Consider the following 21,560-nt stretch of genomic DNA (forward strand, 5'->3'; position numbering starts at 1 on the left):
TTGTTTAATGGCAAACCTCTAAAGCTACCAGCAACAACACCCTTCAAGAACAGAAATTGGATGATCCAGCTCTATGACTCCTGCACTGGCCAAACAAATCCCTCCTATAAAAATGTGTTTTGGCCTCCCCATACACCTTGGATCGGTTTAGATGTATACATGAGGTAGCCGTTTCACTGCCATGCAACATGTGGCGTTTTTATGGAGCGCCCGACTTAGCACGAGAGGGGATTAAAACATGGAAATGGCAGGTCCCTAGGTGCGCCATAAACTAGGGGTGGAAACATTTCAAATGCAGATGCACCTGGGATCAACAAGCACACAACAGGACTTCCCATGCACTCACACAGCTACTACAGCTACCAAGCAATGAAGAGCAGGTTGTTTTCCCCTCTTAAAACACTTTTTTTGGGGGGCAGTGATGCCAGCAGATGTGTAATACATGAAATGATTAATGCAGGACAAATAATAAAAAGGGAGATCTATCTATTCATCAATTTGGGAGAGGCGTACAGGGAAGCGTGCTGCAGAGGCTGAGTATGGGCCTCCAGAGAGTTGCATCAGTATTTAAATGGATTTCACTTCTCTGACCTTGCCTCGTAACTGCAGGACATTGTCACCAGAGAGATAGAGACAGAGAGAATGAAAGATGAAGGAAATTACAGGCAGAGATAAGGCAGACTAACTGGGAGAGAGTGAGAGGAAATAATGAGGAGCAAGAGAGACTAAGTATATGTCATATGTGTGAATTCAGGTAGCAGTTAAGTTGTGACCGACCAGAAATCTCACCCAGAATCATAGAGCAGACAAGCCACATGAACAGGGTTGAATGGGCCTTTAAACAGCCGACGGGCAGACGGGCTCTGGGTTTGTTTGGCTCTGTTTTCTGTTATAATTTATCAAGTGTCACTCTTATCTTGAATAAGCTTCCAAACAAACAAAACAGCAACTGTTCTCTTCTGAGCAATTATCAATCAGGCATGCTTTAATTCCAAACTGGCAATGGCTAAAACAGGTCCTGATTGCTTCATGCTCACACACACACACACACACACACACACACACACACACACACACACACACACACACACACACACACACACACACACACACACACACACACACACACACACACACTCATTTTAGAATCAAATTCTGATTACATCGGCATCTACCACTTGTCAGTTGTATTATTAGAGCTGCCAGTCAGCTGTGTTTTCCTAAAAAGTTCCTATTTATTTGCACGGGGCACAGTGCATTAGTGCATGTTTGTGCTACAGTGCATTAGCTAGCATGTATCTACGTGTACAAATCCATTTTTAGATTCTCCTCGAGTTGTTTGTTGTCTTTTCAGATCTTTTTTTGGGGTGTTTATGTCGGTCTTGGGGAACGAGTGATTACAGATGAAAAAATAAGAGCGTGTGGGAAGTGTCACCTCTGGCCTAGGTCTCTTTTGCTATCACACACACTCACAATCATGAACAAATCACACGCAATCACTCATGTGCTCTCACATGTAGTCATTTTTCCTCTATCTGAACCCCCCCTCTTTACTCCTCTCTCTTGTGTGTGGGAAACACATTTCATTTGACCCGGACCACCAATGGGACTGCACTCAGCACTGACTGACAGCCACATCACTGCAGATTAACCAATCATATCGCAACGTTAGCCTGTCAGGGATCTGACAGCTCTGATTTCCATAAAGGAAGTTGACTGTGTACGTCTGAGAGATCCGGAGTGACCCAGGGCGCGTCTGGCCGCAGAAACCCTAACATGTGCACTCGGGTTGGGTAGCCAGGGGCCTTCTTTTTCACATGCACGCTCACACGCATGCAGACACATTCCAGACCCAGGGGTGAACAGCACTGCCATCTCCACCCACCTCTCCTACCAGCGTTACATCAGAATTGATTGACCTTTGCACCGAGATGTGATTCGGAGCCGCAGTGTGCAGGGGATTGACAGCCTGGAACTCGCTGTTATTTCAGGTGTTTTTCCCCCTGTCTGTTTCTGCAGGGCGATCCCTCTTACCCCTCAATGAGTCTCTTCTTTAGAGGAGGAATGACACTGCAGGGTGCATGTTATCAATGTTTTCGGCACGTGATCCTGCAGTGAACGATATAACTTGTATGCAAACAGATGGAGGGCACAGAAAGACGGAGACAGACACACAGTGAGTGACTGCTCTGATAGGCTCGGGTGGGGGAAACGGGCGGAGAGGATTGTTGGTCCCCAACGAGGCGAGCTAACTGGGGGAAATTAGGTCAGTGTGTTCCCTCTGACTCCACAACAAGAACAGGCTGTGCGTGTGTGTGTGTGTGTGTGTGTGTGTGTGTGTGTGTGTGTGTGTGTGTGTGTGCGCACACATGCGTGTGTGTTTTGCCGGTGCACCTACAGCCCCACATGGCTGTGCTGTAGTAACACACCGTGCAGGTCTGTGCGTGTTTGTGTGAATGTGCTACCAAAGGTCAGGCTGGATTTTTAATACAGGTGATGATTATTTCCTCCACTTTGCTTCGACAGCTTGAATCCACACTTAATAGGGTTTGATAAATAGCTCTGAAGCTATTTATTTTTGACTCATCACCCTTCTAATTGAAGCAGAAAGTAGGATGTAACTAATCATAACATCATCACTAGTAACAAAATACTTCCGAATAGAAAAGAAAAGGAATAAAGGTTAAGTGACATTTATCCCCAAATGGCATTTTGAAACAAAAAGCTTTGGGGACAGATGGAGTCAGTCATTTGGCCTCCGGAGGATGTGCGTGCTCTTTTTTTACTCTACCTCCCACCCAGATTTGTCTCTCTTCATGTCTCCTGATCAGGACACATACTATAATTGATATGAGATTTAGGGGGTATATTTCAATGTAATTAGAATCTTGATAATTGGACTAATTAGATCTAATTGCTACGTGAGAATGACTTTGATTAAAACAGGTTTCTCTCCTCAAAACCAGAATAAAAATAGTTAGGTGAGATTGCTAAAACTCAAAGCTAATTGACAATAAACATTGATGTATCAGAATTCAAATCTATATAAGTAACAACAGGTATGACCAAATGCAAAAAGCAACAACCTAATAATACTCATTTTGAATTATATAACCCTAAAACTAAGTAAAATGTCTCTAAAGCCTTAATGCAAGCTAGCAACAGTTAGCTTTTCTGGGTAGACTTTGTGAAAAGTAGTGCTAAAGTAACCTCTAAGGTGTAAAATGAATTCACCTTGAGTATGTTTACCTTTCCTATAAGTTGTTGCCTCACCATCCGTTCGCATTAAATGAGCCCTATCAGATTACAATAGCTGCATTGAATCACGTGCTTTGATTTTGCTCAGTGCTATTCTGTGAGAAAAAAGGTGGTTAAGTTTACACTTGTCGACATCAAATGAGCTGGAAGGTCGGCAGGAGCCTTTCATGCATGTTCAAACAGAGAGCAGCAGCAAAGAACTTGTAAAGAAAAACAAAGAGAAAGAAGAATCATCCCAGGCTCATTCTCACCTGCCAGGAATTGACTTGCAACTGTCAATACTCGCATTAAACACTGCATTATTATGTTGTCTTTGAAATTGTAATTTACTGTTCACTATTATTGTGATTCCAAATAAGTCGTTTCAAAGGTGGATAGGGGCTCTTTTGATGTTGTCAGCCAGTTACTTCAATAGAATAATAAATAATAAAATGTTTAACTCCAAAAATACAGAGAAGCTGACCCTCAGAAACACCATACATTTATAAAACATATACAATATGAGATCATATTCAGGATAATGCAGGGAGCTAAACAGTTCCTACACAATAGATTATTTGTAGTACATTTGCAACTGAAATTAGAAAAACAATAAAGTGTGCCAAATGTGTGGGATGGACTTCATAGAACCAGGGTTTTTTTAAAGTTAATAGACAGTTGATTTCTTGCCATGAAGTTAGGTTCAGGGTTAGAATTAGGCAGATACATACAGGTTATTTACCAGTGTTGTAACTTTTAGTACTGATCAATCTGAGGCTCTGTAAGACATTCCTTTACATTTCATGACTGTGGCAGTGTGCAGATGAATGCTCTGTGTTAAAGCCTTGTGATTCCCAGACTATCTTAACTGAATCTTACTGTTTCCAAGTGTTGCTAAATAATGCATGAGCATCTGATTTGCACATTCGTGTCGGGACGGCCTATAAAAATCTCAATGAGCTCGATCTCTTGTGGCTCAATAGATGGCAGTAATATCCCTCAATCACTGCAGTATGAATCCTCATCCCACATGAAAACGCATGTGTGCGCACGCATACTGTACACAGTGGAGGCACAAACACACTCCCACACACATGCACAAATGCATACAAAGATACAAACAAAATGCCAGAAGAGATGGAGATGACATCATTACGGCACATAAAACAGTACAAAAAAAATCAGCAAACAATCCCTTTCGTCTGTCAGTCCTCAGGTGATGTAGAGAATCCCAGAGTAAGTCAAACAGCACAGTGGGAGAGACGGGTGAGGGAACGACTTGTATGCATGACTGCAGTGTCTTTAACTTCCCTGTGAAAGCCGGTATCTTTCTAAAGCTCTGATTAGGGGAGGGCAAAAAAAAAAAAGACGCCTTTAGCTCAGAGATACTGTAATGTGCGTGCGTGTAGAGATAGAATCAATAGCAGCAGCACCTTCACAGGGCATCAGGGAACCGCCAGGGCTGCAACTCAATACACTCCGTACCTATAACTGACAGAAATGTCTCCTCTCACGGAACCCGGGCGACCGCTCAGAGGTAAAAAGCGGCACTATGAATAATCGGGAAAACCATTTAATTGTGTCCCTTTGTGCGCAGCCTGCCCGGGTTTCTGTGTTTCGTTTTGTGTTCACTCTCCCTCAAGATAGTCCCTGTGTCGTCATTTGTTGGCAGGATACGCTGGTAATCATTTGAATTCCCCCAGTATGTTCAGAAGATGTCAGGGAGTAGTCTCTGATCTTGTTTAATATGTGACCAGCAGCTATAAATTACCAACTCCCAGAAATGAGGAAACATGGGTACTTTTAAATCTCCAGGGAGAGCTCTCTTTCTGTCTCCCTCACACACACACACACACACACACACACTCCTTCCCTCTCCCCTCTAGTGTAGTAGTGTGTGTGGCAATTCCCTCCCCTTAATTTAGTTGAAATAAAAACAAATACCTGTGAATTTTTTGGTTGAATAAGCAATTTTGCTTTTAGCCGATGCTCTGACAGTGCTGCTACCTTGTTGCGTTCAACACGTTTTGGCCAAGGTGTTTTAAAATGCCGTGCTTCCTGCTTTGTTTGTATTTCATATATCGCTGTTTTCTCATTAAAATCAAATGCTGTAAGCCAAGACGAAGAAGAAGAAGAGAGGGAAACACATTTTTCCTAACCCTCCTTTGTTGCGTTTTGTTGTGCAGAGGAGCCGGAAACAAATAAACCCCATCGTGACATAATGGGTGTAGGTTGAGCAATTGTTTGGTCTGGCTATGCAATATTGTTACAAAGCAAATTAGTTTAAAAAAAGATTGATTCCTTTTGTCTCAAAAATGTAAATCACTGAGGGGAATTGCATGTTGAAATTAAACATTTCTGCATTTGATTTTACAGGACATCTAATGCAGAAATGTTTTGTTGTGTCATTTCTTTCCAACAAACTTTGTGACTTTGGGCTGGCTATGAGGCTCGGAAAATGTCTTCGCCTTTAACTTGTTTCTGGTTGCAAATGTATACAAGATTAACGCCATAACTCCATTCACTTTGGGTTTCCCTTGGATGCCATGTGACTACTGTATCTGTGTCGTACAGGAGGTGTTGGAGGCACATGTTGTTGTCAGCTGCTCATCACTATCTTTCGTCACCCACGTTTTCCTTTTTTTCCCTTCCCCACGTCGGAATTTTGCCAGACTCAGGCAGGATAATGAGTGGTGAGACTTACTGTAGGGAGAATGTATACTCCTCCATCTCCTCCGTGGAGAGGTTCTCCACTGAAGGCTGCATCTTCTGTTTGTCTGCCTGCAGAGGCGGTGCGCTGCCGCTGCTCATGCTGGGGCCGCAGCTATTTGTCTTCTTGATTGGCTTCTTCTGTGAGGAGCAGAAATCGGGGAGAACACATGCGGATGTCATTTGTAATCAAAGCAGGAAACAGGCCTTGGAATTTATCTTGGGGGATGCACACGGTGACAGTGACAGTGTGCGTGGCACTCCGGAGCCTCTCCTATATCTCAACCGCGCCTCAATTGACACGAGAACAAGAATGACGGCGAAATCGCATACGGCACGCCATCATTCAAGTTGAGTTCATTTGGGAAACGTGCGTACAGTGGCGGTGGCGTTAAATATGTGATATTGGAGCAGCTGGAACTGTTTTTTTCCACACAAGTCGTTTACTGTCATCGTCATAAACACAGTCAAATGGAGTTAGGAAGTGGGGTTTTAAATATTTCACTGAGGTACTTGGGAGCAGATATTATTTGTTAAGCCGCCAACATGTTAACGGCTTGCTTTCCCTGGCCCTGTCAGCCCTGCCTGTGTTGCCCTTGGGTGGGCTTAGTGCCTTTCTGCTTGAAGTTGTGAAATACTCACTGATGTATGTTAATGAGATCCACAGTTGGAATAAGCAACCTCTCCTTTTCTTTCGCCCCTGTCTCACTCCATTTTTCTCACTTTCCTCCATCCCTCCGTCTTTCCGTGTGAGATAAACTGGGCCCAGGAAGTAGTAAATGGGCAGGGCCCCATAAAAGCTCCATCCGTTTTCATAGGGCAATCTTTGCCAAAGCAAGCTTGGATTCCAGAGTGATGATCACAATAAAAGGGTGGAAAGAAGCGGGAAAAGAAGGCAGGGAAGGGAAAAAAAAGCAGGAGATATATAAACCACAATGTTCTCCGGTGTCTCCCCACAATAAATTTAATGCAATACCTTAAGAGCGGATTCCGTATATAGCTGGATTCCTGCCCTGTGGGCAAAGTGGTCGCCTGGAGAAAATTCATTTTAATTAGGCCTGCACTGCAGGTTGAAGGGTTGAAATCTGATCCCGAGCGCTCCCAGGCTGGGGCAGGTTGGAGATCACTTCACTTAATCATTAGACAACTGGGTTCAACAGCACGACATCTGATAGAGTTAGCAAGGTTTGAAAGAAAGGGGGCCATGAGGAGAAGGAGAAAAAAATGGTCTTCAGAGGCTGCGGAGAAATAAAACCTCAGATCAACAAACTCATTCATTTCACCGGTCATCGCTGATTAATGGTGGACTGAGGAGCCTCGTGTTCAGGAGGAGGTTAGCGGGAATAAAGGCTTGGATAGAGGAAGGAGGCGGGAGGGGAGGATCTGAGTGTGGCAGAGGGAGGCTTGATGTTCACAGGCCTCTCACTACCTCAACAATAACATTGCAACAACAAAAGGCCGCAGCGGAGGAACAATAGCAGCAATGCCAGATCAGCACAGAGTCATTTTGCAATTACCACTTCAAAGTATGGCAGGTAACATGCAGGCTTTGATTAATTTAGCTTAAGTCCTCTGTAGCACAGGAAGAGGCGTGTTCAGAGCGGCTCGGAGAGAAAAAGGGAGGCCTGGCTGGCGTTGCTGATTTCACAGAATTGTAGCTGCTTTGGCTTGTCAAGCAGATCAAAACTGGCTTTGAAGGCTGAAAAATACCTGTTAGTGTGAAATGTATTTTGACAAATCTCAGATAATAAGCTAGGGAGGTGTGTGTAGGGGGCGCACAGAGGGGCGGGAAGGAGAAGGCAGAGGGTGCTCATTTCAAGGGTGGGAACAGTTTCCCCTTAAATCACAGTGCTACCTTGTAGTGGATCCCGCCCTCTGCTTTCTCCCGGCACGGATCACTCCTCTCTCCCGTGTTTCCAGAAATGGCTCCCGAGGAAGAATTCTTCCCTGCAAACCCCCCCACAAAATAAGACAAAGTAATGTGCAGTGAGTGTGAAAAAAGTACAAAATGTTCGTGTTTGTTTTCTTTTTCAAACCACATCTGGCAATCATAGTAAGGATCAAGGGTGGCGGAGTGGTATTTATATTGCAGAATCCAAATGATTGCGAGTATAGACTAGTTAAAAGTACTGATGCAATGTATAAAACAATGAAATCAGTAATAGGAATTCACAAAAAAACATCCAAAATATGAAAATGCTTTACAATTCTAATAAAAAAGTTTGCATTTATTTACAAAATATTAATTTCCAGGTTTAGAATGAGACAGAAAACTGCTACAGAAATGTTCGATATTAAAAAACTCGAGTAAGAAAAGCATCAAGTGTGGCTATTTATATTGCGAAATCTGAATTGATCGCGAGTATAGACTTAAGACTTGTTAACAGTATAGACTTGTTAAAAGTACTAACAAAAATAAGTCAGGAAAACTGACCACACATCTTTAGCTATGAACACAACACTACAATACAAATCAAAAAGCTAATTTACCTACAAAACATCCATTTAAAAAACAAAGCAGGGTCTTAAATGACTAAAGCCTCAAGAATAACTTCTTGCAGTACCAAAAAATCTAATAAAATAGGTATTGCATTTTTGAACACGCTTGATTTTTGTTGTTCTACCATAAGACAGGTAAGCATGTTTTTGTATACTTTCTGGAGGCTGGTTTTTCTCTGCACAGGAAGAAGTAGAGTCTGTCTCCTCAGAGGTGAACCTCTCTTTCCTCGCTCTAATGTACGCAATTAGAAACGATGAAAAATCTCAAAAGAAATTAACTTTGGTTGTAACACAATTCCCCGTTCTTCTTTTCTCCGGAAAATGACTTTTGAAGTATTTTTTAATCCTCACCCTCTTTTTTATTTTCTCTCTCGATCTATCTCTCTCACTCTTTTTTCTTTTTTTCGCTGTAATTTAAATGGTAAGCCGCCAGATGTGTGTCTCATGCTTGAAGAGTCGGAGATCTGCATTATTTAGCATATTAACATTCACAGAATTTAAAAAAGGGTTCCTGCATTGCCTGGAGGTTGTAATTAAGTAAACCTTAGCTTGATACATGTAAAAATCTCACTATGTGAAACTTTTTCCCCCCGTGGAACCAGTCACATCGATATGATACATATGGAAGCCTCCGCGATGATATAATTTTTTCCTGCTGCGGGATTAAATATATCAGCAGTAATAACTTAAATAGAGGCGACACATCAGAAATCCTTCCGACAGCTAAAAGGTACTTAAATGGCAGGAGGAGTCTGCTATTTTTAAGCCGCTCTGAAATCAGATTTCATCCTAACACAGCTGTAGTTTTTAATTACCGTCGCGTTGCTGGTAAACATGTGGAGTGCCTACAGTTACAAGGTAATGGGGTTATATTTTGTTCTATTCCAGGAATGAAATCATTTATATTTCTGCATTTTCATGACGTTACATAACTCACTTTTGTGTCAAGATTTCAATAATCTCACATCATTTAACATATTGTGTGTACTCAGTGTTTACCATTTGTCATGTCTCGAACTTTAGTTTAAAAAGAAAAGGACTGATGAAGAAATGTCAAAGATGAAATAGCATTTAGAGAGTAAAGGAAGAAGGATCACCTCAAGAAGCACAACGTCAGATCCACTTTTTGGTCAGATATACAAATGTTATACATCATTTGCAGGAAACATTCTCCCATAAAAAGAAGTTTAGACGTTTTTCTGCATTTCCAAATTAAAAACATCCATATTTAACAAAGGAAATAATAGTCATATTTTATTGCTAATGTAAACAATTTCAAATGTAAAAGAAAAATGTGGGCAAAGCAATTAAATACTTACCTTATATTCAGGATGCGTTTTAACCAAAAACAAATCTGTGTATTCTACATTTCCATTTTTTAAATTAAATTCATATTTGGCAAAGTAATATTTTATTGCTATTATAAATAATACAAATAAAAAGGAGCAGCAAATAATATATACAATGTGTTGCTATGCAAACATTATGACAGGTCAAAGTGGCCCATTGCCAGCTGCTTTTACACACACACACACACACACACACACACACACACACACACACACACACACACACACACACACACACACACACACACACACACACACACACACACACACACACACACACACACACACACACCTCAATCTCTATTAGTAACAACAACAACAGCAACAGTGGACTTGTCGAAATGGACCACCATGGACTAGGATGCTTTCATAGACTGCACATCCACACACACACGCACACACATACACACACACACACACACACTCATTACATCAGGCCCCACTTGCTAATGCGCAGACGCTGTGGAACCGTGGTGAGCGCGGAGGCAGCATCGACAGCTTCGACAGCTAAGGGCTACGTCTGTGAACTCGGAGCGCTGGAGCTGCCACAACTCCAGCCTCTGCGGGCACTCAAGGCCAACAACAAACTCCTTGTTATCCCCCTGCGCTCTGACACACACACACACACACACACACACACACACAGATCCAGAGCACTGCACCCACACACAGGACGGCGTACAAACAAAGATATTCATTTGTAGACACTTGCATACATGCACAAACATTTTCCAGGGTAGAAACACAAATGAGTGTACCTCACAACTCAACACTCCTCTTTCCTCTCCTGCTTGCTCACGAACACAGGCCGAGGAAAAAGAGAGGAAGCCTGGGGGCCGCAACACTGTTGAGACCCCATCACTGTGTTGCCGGTGAGATGCAACCGAGGCTGTACGGCGGCTCTCGCTCACCTAGGCCCCTAATTGCCTGATGACTGGTCCAAAGTTACAGAGGGATCGAAGGTCAGTGACTCACGGATTACCCCCGAGTCCACGTCCGGATCTCGTGTTAAGGTTGCTATGATACGGTGAGGATTTGGTGTCGCTTTACACAGGAGTTTATTTTCCTGTAATCCATTGCATTTTAATGACAATAACAGACACTAAATGCATACTAATGTGTAGAAAACCACTTTTTTCACTGTCAACGCTGGAGTCTTTCGCAAATCTGTCTTTATCATTCGCACAAAGGCTGGTGCTCTGTAGAGGAAAGACTTCACCTCTGGGTGTATTTGTCCCACATGCAATCTTTTAGGCTCCTTTACCACATACCCTGTTACACGTGTATTTCTGCAAATAGGCTTCAAAGGGTTGAGTCCATCCTTTTGGAATTTGGACATTGTTGGATTAATCGTCATGATGCAGAGTGCGACTGATTGAGAGGCTGTGATGTAACGTTGTGGTTTAAACAACTCTTGATGACTGGGACCGGCCCGGAGGGAAGCACATCCTGAAAGTGCAGGGCAGCGCTCCAAAGAAGACATTAGATGAAGAATCCTCGAAATCTCCATCGGCGCTCAAGGGGATGGAGTCTACGATGCATTTGTAAAAAAATGGAAGCAGCAATATGGCAATCATGCGCGTGCTCATAGTGATCCTCTAAAGGCGATCATGAAACAAGAGGCTAATCTAATTAGTCATTTGGGTTCAAACAAACCCAGTCTAACTGGATCATTCAGTTAATGTGAAAGGTCACTTAACCCAGCGTGCCTGTAGCTAATCGCTACGTTAAAACACCAAATGCACTCCTATGCTTGGACGAGTAAATTAATATGGCAAAATAATCCGAATAAGGAAAGTAAATCTTCAGATTTCTCGATCAGAACTTGTCAGTGTTATTATCTGGGATTGGGATGTCAGGTTTGGTTCTGTAATAGACACCTCACCGTGCACTGTGATTTTTCTACAGGGATTAATTAACTTAAGGCCTCAGGAATACAAACTTCCAGTCTCACTGTCAAGCTCTGCCGTGTGTACGTTATCGCAATGACAAGCGGTCTCCGTATACTTGTCCTGATTCTGAGACAAATGGGTAATGAGGAAAAATCCCGGTGTCACACGCACGGCAGAAAAAGTGATCTCCACACATCAGAAACAGAGAGGCATGAAATGGGAAGTAAATGTCTACTGACTTGACAGAGGGCTGAGGAAGGGGATAATTTGTTCTTTTTCTCCTCGCAGAATTGGATTTCCATTTTTTTGGCTGGGTTAAAGTTGTCCGTCCGATCGCTCCCTTCAACCTTGACGTAATCTTCCCATCTGAATGCCATAATTCGCTCCAGAGGTAATACAAAATGAACAGATCTGTATGCAAATGAGGCCCAAACGTCAGGTCGGCTTAGGGAACGGGCGTGGAAGAGGTGTTGTGCCGGACGGCTTTTGATCCGTTATTTCACTTACGGATCGGGTTCACTTCCCAAGCAACCTCCTCATCTGGCTGCGAGAATGTGTGTGTGTCGACGTCCGTGTCTGTGTGCGAGCCGGGGTAAAAGACCTGGTTCATTTTGCCTTGTGTAGAAGAACATAAATCTCACATAGTGTGTGCCTCCCTCCCTTTCCTCTCCCTCTCTGGAAAGGCAGTCAGTTCGTTGGGGACACTTCCCTTGTGGGCGTTAGGATCTCTGTGGGGGGTCACAGGTCAGTCGGCGGAGGAAGCGACAAGCTGTGAAATGTAAAAGACCAATTTCTTCCACATGTTTCAGTGCTGGGAGAACACTGCCAAGCTGTCAGTCGGCATCACGTTTAAAATGGGCCAGGGTGCTACCCAGCAGACCTGTCACAACTCATTTGTAATTAAAAAGCCTGTGTGATGTTTAAAGCAGAGCACCCCAGAAACTTTTGAGGACTGTTAAATAAAGATGAGCTGTGCGTGCAAAAAAAAAGAAAAGGAACAAAAAAAAAGTGGGATGTATTAATAACAAAGAAAGTAGCCGGTAGCCTTTGGAGTAGATCAATACCAAATGAGTCTGGATCTGATTCCTGAGGAAGGCCAGGATGTTGGATTACTTACTTATATTATGTTTTTAAAACGAGGTAACGGAAGCTTATTACTATTAACAGAAGTCATTAGCCACCTTTAGATGTGGTTAGGATTGTGGTATGACCTCGCCATGACTGACAGAAATGTTGTCGAGCCACATCAGAACAGTGTATCTGATGGACACTATTTCAGTCACATATTGGAGTGTATCCCAGCATGCACTGAAAGAAAAGCAAACTAACAACAGTCCATCAGAACTCAAACATAGAAACATAATCATAGTAACACCTGGCAGTGCAAGTCTCAAATCAACCTGAGTTGCATATCTTTGGACCTTGGGAGGAAACCAGAGAACCCGGAGGAAAATAGAAGAAATGTGGAGGGAACATGCGAGCTCCACAGCCGACTCTCTGTGAGGAAAAACCAACCGCTGAGCTACTGAGCAGATGCTACAGTAGCTCACCTGCTATCTAACCATGCCTCTAGAAAATACGGTAATCAGAAAACATAGGAAACAAGAGTATTCCAGGGATAATGGAAGAACTTCTAAAAGGAATGTATGACGCATGATGTCCATCACATGCAAAGTGTATTAGGTCCAAAAATAAGGGCGCATTATCTCATTAAAAACCATGCAACCGCAAAGTGAGAAAATGTATATTTGAGGATAAAAAAATACGGAAATTTGAGAGTTAGAATATGTTGTTTGCTTTAGCTAGATTGGGCGATACATATTTTATAAAGCTGCATGTACTTTGAAAGATGCTAATACTTCTGGAATGTGCTGTTCCAACATGCAGCCAGGAGAGTTCCACAATGGCTAACTTTAGCATTAGCATGTGGATCATGGCGGGTATATATTTTCAGTTCAACAATTATAGAAGAAAAGTGAGCAACTTAACACATGATGTCATTTAATTAGTTTATATAATGCTTTCTGTGTCGGCGTGCCAAACATTGTTTGTTTACCTACAGCGTTTAAGTGGGTGGTTGGATTATCGAATCACATTATCTGAATGTGTAACAAGTGTTGTGCTTCTTGCTCAAACATTTGCCTGAGCTGACACTAACTCCACATTGTATCTGTTGGATTTTTGCACTCAATCAAACTGAGAAAAAATCATTTGTTTGATATCGCTCCTGTCTGTCAACACACAGTGGATCAACACCACCCAACCCTCCCCTGGAGCACATTCACCTCAGCGGAAGGCTAAGCGAAGCCTGCCACTCTTCTCTTCCCAGTGCTTGTGACATTCTGGTGACATTTCCTCCCCACCGCGGCATAGTCGGGGGGTTTTAACATCGGACCCCTACCTGGCAGAGATGAGGAAGAGCAAGCGGAATCAGCTGACAGGTAGAGAGGAGACCCCCGGTGAGAGAGTACCACAGAGGGCTCTCCTGCTCTGCTGCTGGGGCCCGCCTGCGCCTGCTGCTGGGGGTATAACTGGGGGTGAGGACGGAGCTGCGCCTCGGACTGGATTGGCAGTTGTCCTTGTGGTTGGTCAAGATGGACCTCAGGGGGGGGCATCAGAGGGGGGTTGGGTGGGGGGATGGAGAGGGTGATGCAGCGCTCTGGAAACCTAGATGTTCCAGAAGGGAGCCGCTTTACCTGAAACAGCAAAGACAACCAGTGTGTTTAAGGTCCACATATGGGTTCAATGAACATTAATATAAGCACTTCATTTTGATGTCATCAACGATTATGATCATATCCTTCCATTGCATCACCATTTTTTGCAGAAAAAGCAGCATGTGTGTAATTAAACTACAGGTGTTAGTGTTTAACCTGCAGACAACTATTAGTATTTGTCATGATGGTCTAAAAATAATTCAATTTAGATGTTATTTGTGGCTAGTATGACTATTGCACTCCCTATTGTTAATCAAAGAAGTTCAAAAATAGGGCTATTAACATCATTCGGAATCAAAGCAGTAATGATCATACCGTAATGCAAACAGCATGTCACGATGGAAGGGACACATACAGAGACAATCCGAGACAGAAAGCTTTGTTCTGGCTTTTAATTCAATTAAGATGTTTACTAATCTAATCAATGCATCACCATAACGCATCCGGAATCAGTGGGTAAAGATGTGGTTCCTGTTTGCTCTGGGGCCGATTGCTTTTATCATAGAAATCCCAAAATCAAAACACTGTTTAACCAAATCCACCATCCTGCCCCCCAAATAACAGCATGGGGTCAGTGTCCACACACATGAGAATATGATATAACCTGCACACGATTAGGAATATAACATAAAATAAGATGATACGCATCTTCAAAAGAAACATGCATGCACATGTTTCCCGATCACACACCTGAAAGAACAGGTTGCACAGCCAGTGGTCTAGATCGGAGGAGATGACGGCTTCAATCTTTTTGAATTGGTCCAGGCGTGTGTTCGGCTCCCCCCTGAGCAGAGGGGTTTTGAACCTGGGTCGATGACACATAACCGGTAATGGTCACTTTACAACCAGATGTATGATGGGTGAGGTAGGGGTCTGAGTATAATTAAAATGCAATATCAGTTCATGTGGTGTTTTGAAGGAGTCGTAGTTTAAAGAGCCGTCATATTAAGGAAATTACACATTTCTTGAGGACCAACAGCTGACTTGGACGCACCTGCCCTGGACCAAACCGAGGCTCGGCCCGCAAACAGGAAATGCCCCCCACGCCAGCACCGAGCTGATGTGACTGCTGTCCCCTGGGAGTGCGATCAGCTGGAACACCAGGACCATGGAGGGGACGACCTCACAGGCCGCGGGAAGGATCTGCAGACACACCGGAAGGCTCAAAGTCACTCACATTTCCACTGAGTTTAACTCACTCGCCTGGAGGCACACACACTAACGTATGAACACCTGAGAAAGGCCAACACGGCATATACTGTACTATGGGAATCAGCAAGCATAGACTTGCTCGCAACCACGAAGCCAATGACAAACAGACAGGAGGTATCAAACAGAACAGGAGCCCTCGGGGACCTACTTAATCTACATCCTAGACTTGGAACCTCTTTTAACTTTTTTCCGTGTTCTTTAAAGAGCCTTCTTAACTGCCACTCTTACCCGTCCAACCCATTAAATTGCCTAAAAGGAGATTTTGGGTCATGATAAAGACAGTTGGTATCAAAAATAGGGTGGAGGAGAACTGCCGTTGTCGTGTACAAGCTGACAGTTATTTTGAAGTGAATTTGCGATGGTTTTAGGCCACATAAATCAAACTGATGATATTAGGGGGCATCTCGCATGAAACTAAAAGTGTTAGCGGTTAGCAGTCGACGGCAAACATTCTTATTTACCCAGAGAATGGTGGGTTTACTTAAAAAATGAACTGACAGTGAGGTGTGTGCCACTTCATCCATCACTGGGTGGAAATATTTTATCCCTTTATTAGTTGTAATGGAAAAACGCAGGGGACTTGTTTTAACACATAAATCATGTGTATCCCCCGTACCCCCCCTGATAATCTGCTTTTGGTATGCACCTGTGATATGATGAGTAGTAGTGTCTGAGTCAGGACACAGATTTATGGCATAATATCACGGATTATGGATATTGAGGATATTTCATATTATTCATTTACTGTAAGAAATACGACCTGCATAAATAGTCATTTGTGTGCGAGAGCAGATGTGTGTGAAGTGACGCACATAGATATGTGTGTGTGGGAAGTGTTGCAGAGAGGTTTGTGAGCCTGGACGATGTGCTTCAGAGGGTTTTTTTTCACTTCCTGTTTGCTGAAGGAGCTGCTTCAACCATTTAAATGGGTTTGATTCAAAACAGAGTGATCATTTCACTGGAGTCCCATTATACTTTTTGGGGTTTTCTCTTTCCTGTAGTGTTTTATCATTTTTGCGCATGTTAATGTTCTGCAAAGGCTAAAATCCCAAAGTCACACCAGAGGGAGAACCTCTCCCACACTCTCCCACACTGCCTAGAACACCCCCATTGGAGTCCTTGGGTTACTTCCATGACATATTGAAGCATGTGTCCAAAAAGGAATTAGGAAAACATATCATGGTTCAAGATGACTCTTTGTCAAAAAATGATCCCACGACGACCAAAACATAGGACAGGAACAAAATTCACAGTAAAAACAATCACCGTAAACTCCTCAGACGTTTTCATTTTTCTTCCAGCGTTAATATTACAATTTGGGATTTTAAGCATCCTCCCATTCGGTGCAAGAGTGCACAAAGACATTGGGCTCTTCAGATGTCGGGCCGACTCCTCTCATGTGTTCCCACGTGCCTTGCATATTCAAGACATCTCCAACTGTACTGCACTGTTTCTGTCTGAATCCAAAACCCAGACACACAAAGCAAAGGGGTGAATGAAAAAAAAGAGGAGAGAGAAGGAGGAAAGGAAAATAAGCTCCTGGCTTCCTCTTACCATCACTAATTCCTCATTTCCTCTTAGAAGGCACTGTAAGCACTCCTGAAATCGCACGCTACAGTGTGGGCAAGAGGAGAGACGGAGAGAAAACATCCAGGCTGATCCTGATAGTGGTGGAAACGCTGATCAGATTTGTCTGTCAATGAGGACAACAACAACAGGTTTGTCTATATAGCACAGCCGAGGGTTTGGGAAGGGAGGAAGAGTGACATGAGGCATTTACCGCGCCACACTTAAACCTTTTTTTACCTCTGAATCAGATCCCAGGTCCGCATTCAGTTTATGCCAGCTTTTACCCCGTCCTTTATGTTGATGGGAGCTGCAGACAATATTATCAGGATGCTGTAGCTCCGTGAATACGCCCACCAGCACATTGGCAGTGTCCACATGTGCTAAATGCTCCCGCTAAGGCCTTTAGAGTTGCCATCAGAACACTGAAGAAGCCCTTCCTGAGCCTGTACAAAACTCTATGAGGGACACTGGATTTAGTGCCTTCTGTTTTAAGGTTTTCACTTGTGAATCTTGCCTACTGTGTGCACACCGTGAATAAACACAAACAAAGAGATCTAATCCACTGGTCAATATCGACCATCCAAAACCAGTATGTAGGTTTTTAAGATAAGCTTCTATGGAGGATGTCTTGAAGTGGTTGTGAAATGTGCATAGATTTATTGTAATCTGAGGTTTTGTTTTATGAAAAAGACTGAAAATGAAAACAGGTTTAGTCCTTGACTGTACATTGGGAATGGAGGTTGAGATAATACTCATTTTAGTCAACTTCCTCCTTTTATCCAGTTCAGAGGCTCAAAGGCGTGCAGAAAAGACACTAAATGTTTCACTGCATTTGTACATTTTCATTCCAATAAAACATTACTTCCTTATATAAATGAATAATTGATCTGGGGTTTGATTTACATGCATGGATTAAATGTCATGTTTGAAAAGTTGTTGTTTTATTCATACGGAGATCCCGGGAGAAAAACCTAGAGGCTATGCGTGCCGTATTTTCATATCCCGTCTTTTACAGCAATATAACTTCTCATAACCCTTTCAATCTTCACTGCAACTGATGAAACCGGGGGAAACAGAAAGAGGAATTTTGGAAATAATGTGGCAAAAACAAAAGACTAAAAGCGAGCGTAGTCGGTTCTGTCATATTAGCAAAGCATGTTTTATTGTTAGCTTTTATCTGAGGGGACTGTTTGTTTTCCAGATTGCGCTTTACTCAGACTTTCCATTGAATTTCACATCAAAGGCTTTGTCTGTGTTATTGAAAGTGAGTGTGTTTTAATTCAGGTTCCCTCAATGTCAAAATTGCTTTTGGATAAGAGATATTTTATATTTATTCAAATATTTTTCTGGAAATAAAAGAAATATTCAAAGCAGTGTCCCCAAGCATCGCATGAATAAAGAGGTGGTTATTAAATGAAATTGCAGGGTAACAAATCACAACCTGATTCTGTCCTTTCCTTTTGTGTATGAAAAAGTGTTAATGTCGATACAGGAAAACAGCTTTACATTCATTTTACTTTTTGCTCAAATTTCAAGCATTTTGTCTGAATCTAATTAAACAGCAAGGCATTTCTGATCTTGTTCTTTGAGTTTTTAAGAAATGTAATGTTCTGCTTTTGTCCTCACCATGAACAAGCTCTGGTTCACGTTCAGGTTGGTGTCGCAGTAGCGGCCCCGATGCTCGATGGGCTCCGTTGTCACCGCCCGTTCATGCCGCTCCTTCTTACTGCACCAGGCAAGAGCTGGACCCCCTAGGCGGCTGTGAAGGGCCACACTGACTGTGTAGAGGCCCCTGGGCAGCTTGTCTCTGGTGGATCTGAGGCAACTCACACACACCTCGACCGGCTGAGGAGCTGTGCTCTGGTCCACCTGTAACACACAGAACATGAGCTTTGATAACTATATTCTATACATTTTCTTCAACGTCAACTGATGTTTTACAGTGATACAACGAGTGGAATATTAACAGGAGAGCTGTGTATACACTGTAAAAATTGCCCAACCCATTATTGACTGTGTTTTGAAAGAGCATACACATACAACGTAACACTTGTTATGGTCTGTAAAGCACTACATAACTCTTGTATGGAGTGCTATGTAAATAAAGTTGACTTGCTTAGAGACTTTGTAACTTCCCTCCTTATTTGCTTACATAGTTAGCTGTTGTTGAACTAAGTCATCTGGCTATCACTTCTGGTCCTTAGGGTTAGGGTTAGGGTTGGGACTCTCGGTTATGATGTAATGGACCTGACCATGGGATAAGGAGGTGTGACTTTTAGCGTAGCTCAGTGCTGTCTTTACCCCAGATGTTGTAGGGAAGCCATCCAGTTGTTAGCAATCTTGATATTCGTTTAGCTTGTTCTAGCCCAGCCAATGAATATAATATTATGACTTGTGACAGCAAGGCCACAGTGTTAGAAGACAGTTTTTGGGCGCGAAGAGGCTGTTGTTGTAGCTTTGACAACCTCTAAATGATGATTTCTAACCTGTGTATTTGTTTTTGAGGGAGGAAACTTCAGGTGCGTTTTTCTCAAGAGAAGTGTTTTTATCCAACTGCAGTGAAGCAGTCATGTATGTAAGACTCCCCCCGTACAGCTGCAGGCTTCTATCCGATGATCTCCATTCAACCATTAAGAGGTTAAGTGCCATGCTCAAGGGCACATCAGCATTCCTTGTTATCGAAGTTGAGAGCGGTATTTATTTCCCCTGGCCACACTGCCCATTCAGATGAAGGTTTCAAAACGCCAACCTCCTGGTAACGAGCTCGTCCCAACAACCTCCAGGCTACATCAGCCCACTTGTTGTTTATTTGCTTGTTTGTTTTTGGTGACATGTGCCTCCTTTTTAGGGCTTAGGATGAGTAATAGGGTTTTATGAAACATAATCAGAGAACAATGTAAATACATATTCACTCTCTTGTCCCCTATGGCATCTGTTGAACAGCACTAAATGAAAGTCAATCTGGCTTAAACAGAGCCACTTCTTTTATCGCCACTTATGTTTTTAATCTTCAGTAGCAATGTTGATCTGTCCGTTGTTGGCTGGTTGGAAGTTTTGTCTATCTATTTGTTCATCTAATACACGCTATCCATTCCTGTCCAATATAGGGTTGCACCAATCCAATACTAATATGGGAAATCGGCAGATAAAGCTTGAAAGGTCATTCAGAGACAATTTGGCCATCCATTTTGATTCTACGTTGACATCGGATGGCAAGTGCATACTAGGAGATGGAGCACACATCCAACATGTCAGCTGTTTGTGGAGGTATTACAGATTTACTACTCCAACATCTATACTACTTGCCATATTTCATGAGGGGTGCAAAAGCGAAGCAATATATAACATAACCAACATGATGAAGCACCTCCAGAAGCATGAAGCCATGCAACAAATTCAACAAAAGTCTAACTGGTGCACAATTCATATTTTCACTAACAAGTAATGATAGTGAATGGATGTTGTATTCTAATGTGAGGAAAGCAATGTTTAGGTATACACACGGTGAGGAATGAAGCGTATTATTAAAAACTGCTATTGAATTGATTACTAGAATCGGCCGATATCGAAACCCCAGATATCGTGTACAGTATCATCCCCTGTTATCCCACCCAATCAGTTTTAAGTGCAGGCATTTGTTTCCCTTTGATACTCTAGGTTGTATCTCGCAAAGCAAATTTGTTTCAGTTGACTAACTCACTAGTTCAAGTTTTAAATGTGTCTTCCAAACCCCAGTATTGTCACCAAAACAACCTGACACACATCGACACACATTCATCTCGCCCCGGTTCCCTGTGCCCATCGCTCTGCCAGTGTGTGAGGGGGGGAAGGTGTGTGCTGAGCCCTGCAGTAATGCCCCTGAATGTCCCCACTGTGAGCATCTTTGCATACCAGAACAACAAAAACAATTTAGGCAGAAGTGAAATTAGTATAATTGGTGGCAAAGCGGTTTAGCCCACACATCTCCAATTTAGGAGGAAGTGATGGAGGCCTCCAAACCCCCACACTGGAAAGATGTGGAAAGGAAGAGGAGGAGGATGATAAAGGAGGGAAAAAGAGGCAAAGAACTAAGAAACAACAATGCGGTCCAATATAAGGAGGTATTGTTATTATCTGGTGCTTTGCTTGTAAGAGAAGGGCGAAGGTAAAAGGTGAAGTGAGCCAATTTTCCGTATCAGAGGTGGTTTGTTTGCCCCGAGCCTGAGTTGTGCCTAAAGTGCCATAACATTACAGCACTCCTACAGATGAGATCAAAGGCTCGAGCGAGGGATCCTCCGTGGTTTTTCTGGCAAGCGGCCGTCCTCTCGCTGAAACATCTTTTCAGGGCTTTCCACACATTGACTGATCACACAAAATGCACTCTTAATAGAGACAGG

General features: G+C 42.8%; 1 protein-coding gene across 1 annotated transcript in view; it reads right to left on the reverse strand.

The window, feature by feature from the left end:
• ofcc1 (orofacial cleft 1 candidate 1) overlaps positions 1-21,560 on the reverse strand; it is a 66,793-nt gene that overhangs the window by 33,170 nt on the left and 12,063 nt on the right. The window contains exons 11-16 of the mRNA XM_063874057.1: positions 18,811-19,053; positions 15,398-15,546; positions 15,094-15,208; positions 14,088-14,382; positions 7,802-7,893; positions 5,942-6,087 (exon numbers count right to left, since the gene is read on the reverse strand). Coding sequence (XP_063730127.1) covers positions 5,942-6,087; positions 7,802-7,893; positions 14,088-14,382; positions 15,094-15,208; positions 15,398-15,546; positions 18,811-19,053 — 1,040 coding nt within the window. The remainder of the gene's footprint in view (positions 1-5,941; positions 6,088-7,801; positions 7,894-14,087; positions 14,383-15,093; positions 15,209-15,397; positions 15,547-18,810; positions 19,054-21,560) is intronic.

Source organism: Eleginops maclovinus, chromosome 21, assembly GCF_036324505.1.
Source record: "Eleginops maclovinus isolate JMC-PN-2008 ecotype Puerto Natales chromosome 21, JC_Emac_rtc_rv5, whole genome shotgun sequence".
Classification (NCBI taxonomy): Eukaryota; Metazoa; Chordata; class Actinopteri; order Perciformes; family Eleginopidae; genus Eleginops; species Eleginops maclovinus.